This window comes from Halichoeres trimaculatus, unplaced genomic scaffold, assembly GCF_033239565.1.
Source record: "Halichoeres trimaculatus isolate MK-OKI-2021-1 unplaced genomic scaffold, fHalTri1.1 fHalTri1_scaffold_6, whole genome shotgun sequence".
Classification (NCBI taxonomy): Eukaryota; Metazoa; Chordata; class Actinopteri; order Labriformes; family Labridae; genus Halichoeres; species Halichoeres trimaculatus.
In genome coordinates, this window is record NW_027437184.1 from 29,820,581 (window position 1) to 29,827,022 (window position 6,442).

At 42.5% G+C, this 6,442-nt stretch overlaps 1 protein-coding gene across 1 annotated transcript in view; it reads left to right on the forward strand.

Moving 5' to 3' along the window:
- The window catches only part of cxadr (CXADR Ig-like cell adhesion molecule), an 86,586-nt gene extending 82,456 nt beyond the window's left edge, over nucleotides 1–4,130 (forward strand). The window contains exon 7 of the mRNA XM_074672801.1: nucleotides 915–4,130. Coding sequence (XP_074528902.1) covers nucleotides 915–1,197 — 283 coding nt within the window. The 3' untranslated portion in view covers nucleotides 1,198–4,130. The remainder of the gene's footprint in view (nucleotides 1–914) is intronic.
- Nucleotides 4,131–6,442: the final 2,312 nt, after the last annotated feature.

The following is a 6,442-nucleotide window of genomic DNA, read 5'->3' on the forward strand; positions in this document are numbered from 1 at the left end:
CAAAACATGATCTTGACAAATCGAGCATCAGCTTGCCTCTATATGCTAAAAAAAAAATGTCTGTATAGAAAGGAAAAGCAGAGCCAGGTAATGACGTCTCTTGACTGATTAATCTCCATAAATCTGCTCAAAGGGCACCAGTATGGTACAGCAACTTAGATCACGTGTCCCAGAGAGATGTACCAATCCAACTTTTCTGGTCCTGATATTGATACTGCTACTGGGCTTATGGCTATGTATTTGAACTATAGGTGTTATATCATTTCACTGTAGTTTGGTTAAAACGAAGTTTCAGAACTTACAGACATGTTTCCTCATTTGTAAAATTTTAGACCCTGTAAACTTAATCTTAGTTTAGCCTTAGTGTCGAGTTCCTACCGATCCTTTCCCATCAATACCTGATGCAGCTTTGAAGGTCTCCATCTGGTCATTACTAGGATCAGATCAGTGCATCCTTAGCGTCCCAACAGGCTGGCCCTGGAGCGGGTTGTCCAGGTTTTAAACCAGACAGCAGCCCAACTCCTCACTGACACTGTCTCGCTGTCCTGTACTTCCTTAATAAAGGTATAAAAAAAGGAAAAAGGCTTTAAAAGGTAAAAAGGAAGAAAACAGGATTCAAATAGAGTTTACTTTTTGCACAAATTCAAAATTCAACTCCTCTTCGCTGTCAGGAAATCCACTTAGGGTTTAGAAGTCCTCAACCATTGATCCAACCTTTGTATTCAAACATTTTAAAAGTTTTCTTCTTGAAAAAAAAAGACCTCAAAAAACTGTTTCTTTGTTTATTTCACTCATTATGTTTGGATCATTTCTCTGAAGTTTAGCTTCTTTAAAACTCACAGTTTACAGTGAAACTGAGACTCATGGGAGCATTTGGCTCTGAACACGGTTTCTGCTGTGTCTGTTTCCCTCAGAGAGGACGTCCCTCCTCCAAAGAGTCGTGTGTCCACAGCTCGCAGCTTCACCGTTGGCAGCCAGCGCTCCTCCCTGGGCTCCATGTCGCCCTCCAACCTGCACGAGTACGCCCTGAAGCCTCAGTACGACAAGATCCCTTCATCGGAGGAGTACGAGAGGCCCCCGAGCCACAACCCTCTACCACCACCCTCTGTCCCCAAGGTGGCCGGCCCCAACCTCAGCCGCATGGGCGGCATCCCCGTCATGATCCCTGCACAGAACAGGGACGGCTCCATCGTCTAGCCCGAGAGGGGGTGTTAAAGGAGGGGGGGAGTGGAGGAAGGTGGAGGGACATACATTAATGAAGACGGGCTGCCTCGGCTGACTTTTAGCTCTTCATTCTTTACAGAACAGGAGTTTTCTCCTCACATGAAGACCGGCTCTGCTGTGGTGCTGAGAAGAGAAATCGAGTTTTACTGGAATCACAACAGAGCACATTAACTTTTTATCAAATACAAATACAAAAAAAAACTTTTATGAATTTTACTTCCTGGACTTTGTCACAGAAAAATGAATTAGTATGGATATAAAGCAGAATGGTCAATATACAAATTATATTGTACATACGTGGATGCATGTTTTCTTTTTTTTAAATATAGATGGCCCTCGCTGTAGAGATACTGTATGTTGAAAACAGACCCAGGCCCCTTATTGGCCAGCTGTGCAGCTGTGTGCATGCATGTTTGTGTAGACCTGCAGTTGTATGCGTGTGTGTGTGTGGATACAAGTGTGTGTATGAAAATGGGAGTTTGGGAAATGTATAGCTCATTTATCGTCCTTTAATGCCTACATGAATTTCTGATCTTTGTTCAGTTTAGTCTCTGCTCGAGTTTTAATCCACAAATGTACCGTCAAATGAGGAGTTCTGCCCTTTGGACGCAGACTCTTAGAAGGAAACTGGCAAATATGAATTAATCCGGTGACAGAGTTGTGAAGAATTTAGGTCAGCCGTTTTCTGTTGAACACTTTGAATTATCCAGTCCCGAGTGGAGCTGTCAGGATTGGCTGGTGGTGAGGGGGAGGTTCAGACCGCCTCATTCTGTGATTGGCCGGATTATTGCTTCTTGACCGAGCTTAAAAAACAATAAAAGACTCTCATCCCTCCCCCGCGCAACTTAGAGGAGGTAGTGTAAAAAAAAAACAAGGAGGGGCAGCTGGACAGCAAGGTTCAGCGAGCAATCTGCTTTGATTATGTTTGACTGTCAGCAGGCCTCCAACCCCCGTGACCACCTCAACATGTGGCCGTCCCACACGCCAAATTAGGAAGAGAGCAGCAGGTCCTAAACTCTGCCTGTAGTATCCGAGCCCCCCCTCAGCGCTGCAGCGTGTGAAATCCTCTTTTATTCGCCTTACAAGGAGCCGATATCTTGATTAACCTTCTCTCTGTGGTGGACAGGAAACCTCACACAACTTCTGTGGTGTTAATTGGACTTTTTAATGAAGGATGTAGAGGCTGAGAGGAATGAAAACAAAGAGGAAGTACTGTGAGGAGCCTTAGAAAGCTGAATGATACTGCTCAGAGTCGACTTTGGTTTGCTGGATCAGACATGATTACTTTATTGATAATTTGTTTTTATCTTCCTGACAGTGACTCTGAGACATGAGTTTGCAAAGTTTTGTGACACATGGTCTGGAGACATAACAGTGGGATGGTGTAGAAGAAAAAACAGCATTTTAAAATCCCAGATTTAACACAAACAGATACTTTCTTAAATAAATTCCATTTAACTTACTAGCTTACTGGCTTCTAGCTTATGTCATCATTGCTAAAAATACAAATATTGATATATTTAAACTATCAACAATCACATCAAGACACAATTTTGGACAAACTTTTTTCTAGTGTCAGCTAAAGAGCCAAAAAAGACACAAAATTAAGTGCAAACTTAAATTAACCCGAGCTAACATTAGCGCTAGTCTGTATAAAAGTGGGACATCATCTCAGTGACATCACTAATTGGTTTCTAAAGAGAGACATTATAAAGCCCAAAGCCGACGCTCACCAAATTGGAAATATTGACTCCCACTAACTCACTGCAGATCAATAAAAACCTGTTAAGGGGTCAAATAGAGGCTGTATATTTTTATAAATATTCATAAACAGATGAGCTTTTAAATATTCCACTCTCTCACATGTGACACAACTTAAGAAAATGAAGCATAGAGCCGGGTTGTAAACCTTTTTAACTCTGCTGCAGAAACTGTTGTTTTAATACGTGTGTGAACGAGCTCTCATTGATTTCTGTAGCCGGTCTCAGATGGACACTAACAGAGCTCTGCAGATATTTGGCTCTCCCACATTGACTCCCTTTTTAACAGCCCCCTTTGCAGCAGCAACAGTATTTGTTTGGCATTTATTTAGAGGCTAAAGCAACACAACTCTCCAGAGACCCATCCAGCAGAGACGGACAGCCTGTTGTTGTTTGTAACCTTTAAAAGATGAATGACCTTCAATCTGGTTTAACCGAACGGCTCTGAAGCGGCTGTTGCTTCTGGATCAGCTGAAGGTGGCAGCAGGTGTGATTTGGGCATCTGTTTGCTTCATCAGGTGGCTCATGAAGGAGGCGCATAAATTACAGTGCTGGATTCGCACAGAGAGGGATGTAACTGACACGGCCCAGCTGTGCGTTTTAGTCTGTATCAGAAACATTTTGGTTTCTGGTTTGGGAAAAAAGTGGATGTTAGAAATGTTGGTTCACTCACTCCTTACAGTTAGCGGTTATTCATGTCTCCAGTTGTTGATGTTTTACGACTCAAACCTTGTACGATGACTCAGAGCGGGCAAATGTTGATTATTTTGCTCTTTGACGCCTTATTCTACTCCTTATGTTCGCCTTACACACACCTCCCCTCAGTGCACCTCTGGACAGCCCTCACAGCTGGACTCTGCTAACTTCTATTGTGCCTTGTAGCCCCGGTTGAGTTGTTTGGTAGCAGGAGCTCTGTGCAGCAGCATCCGTCACAGCCACTAGAACAATATATTTATCAGTCCACGGCGAGAATATCGATCGTTTCTGTTGGATTTCCCTCACACACCTCATAGAAATCTCAGAGCTTCAGAAACATCTATCGCTGTCTCAAAGCTTTGTTTTTGTATTCCAAACATGACTTCTTGTTTTTTTTAAACTTTATTTAAATGAAGTAAATCAGCCTGTCTTTTTTTTTTTTTTTTTTTTTTCAACACAAATGATTCTTGCTGTTTGTAGAAGTATCCTGTCGAAGTAACCGTATCTAATCACAACACAGTGGAACGATGTAAGATGAAGATGTGTGTACGTAAATGTGATGCTCTGCCGTGCTGTGCTTGGCAAATTTATATCTAAAAGAGAAAAGGAGGGGCGCTGTGTGTGTGTGTGTGTATTTGAGTGTGTGTGTGTGTGAGGTTTTGTAGGATGTAAGAGGAGGTGACAGTCGCAGAAACATCTCGGCTCTGTGCTTCCTGCTAGATTGGATGTTGCACCTGGAAAGTGGAGCCCAAGCAAAGAAATTACATCTGTCACTTCCTCTTTGTATGTGTGTGTGTGTGTGTGTGTGTGTGTGTGTGTGTGTGTGTGTGTGTGTGTGTGTTATTCCTGAAGGGAGTTTGCTGTCAGGATTGGCCCCTGTAGGATTCTAGTTAGACTTTCACCTGCTGACAAACTGTACAGAGCTGTGAGGGAGGCGGTGTCCCTCTGTGTGCTCGCCACATTAACTTCTACTAACAATATTAACTGTAGCTTTGAAATCAGCGTACTAATATCGTATGAAGATCTCCTTTGAGGTTTGCACTCTGTGTGAAAACCAGTTTTTCTTTTTTTTGTGTGTATTTTTGTGCTGTATTTTTGAATAATAAAAGTCCATGAAAGTAAAAACCCTCAGCCCACTTGTTTATTTGTTTGTTCACAGTGTGTGTGTGTGTTTTCTAGCAGCTGTGGACTCGAGCATGAATAAAACTCTATTTCCCTCCTCTCCAGCGGTGCGTGCTCCCCGGGGAGCTCGGCCTCCTGCAGCTTTTTGACTGTGATTAATTTTAATCAGGCAGTAAATTCCGCCCCTAACACCAGGTGAGGTGACTTTCCAACCTCCTAATGACTGTAATTAATCAATGGCACAACAGCTGCCCGCTGCCTGCACGGCCCCCGCTGACCCTCGTTCAGCCCCAGTGTGCTCAAAGTTTGTGACCTGGATCACTTTAAAGCACAGATTACACCTTTAAATTCATTTTCTGTGATTTAAAAATTATTTCAACACCCTCCTGTTAGATAGCTCAGCCTGAAAGTGATTGTAGGATGTATTAATCAGTAATGGGGGTTTAACTCAGAGGATCTGCAGGTCAGCTCAGCCTTGTATTGACAAACCAGCTGGAGCAGCAGCAGCAGCACGGGAGCTCAGCCACACACTGCTGCAGACACGACCATTTGTACCATGTAATTAAGCAATTTTAGAAAGTTCAACCCAAACACTGGTGTTGGTTTAAGTTCAGGCTCCACAGAGGAAATCCCCCGTTCACCCCTCTACCATTAGGGAGCTGTTGTTTTAACACGCTGTGCTCCTTGTGTGCTCACAGCAGACTGTGCAGCTGTCTAATAACCCCACCTCAAACCAAAACAAACTATTACCACATGCACTACAAAAAGCAAAAACAACACAGACAAAAACGTCAGATATTACAAATAAATAAATAAAGGTTGATCATACAGTGAATCCAACAAAGAGGAGGAGGAGGAGGAGAGGGCATCTGTCCGGCCTGGACTACATTTCCCCTGACCTGATGTGCATATTAATTACATATATTCTCAGTGCACCGGGCTGTGTGCATACAGAATATTTTTAATTAAAGCACAAAGGGCAATCTGACTTTAAAGGGCACAAAGGTCAGGCGTTCAAGCCTCTTTTAATTTCTATGTGTGCATCTATATACGAGTATTAAACACGATGACGTACATGATAAAGCCCTGTGTAAACATCAATGATGCTTTTTGATAGAACTGCACATGATCGCAACCATTTAAAATTCCCCTCTGATTCTGCACATATTAATCAGTATTTTAAAATTCCTACTACTATGCATTACTATTGCACATGTCCCAGAAGGAGCCCCCTATTGTAGCTCTGGGTCCAAAAAAGTTAAGATGCTCTGGAAAATGTAAATAAATCAGGTAATTTAATGGCCTGCAATCATTTAAATGTTCAATGTTTAAAAAAAAAAGAAGACAGAAATAGCCAGACACCCTGTCACCAAGAACACCAGTTTCTGAATCTTTGAGAAGTTCAATGTTACATTATTCTCTCACATTACAACAATAAAGATCCTCTTTTAAAGAGGCTGTGAGGACTGTCTGGAAAGTTCCAGGATAAAGACTCTGTTTCCCATGAACACTAGCACCCACAGTCATGGGGACATGACTTTTGTCAAGGTGTGTGTTTCTGTTTTGGAGCAAATGAATGGAAAGCAGGTCTTCTTTATAACTGTACATCTCTTTGTTCGAGACATCTTGTCCCAGAATGC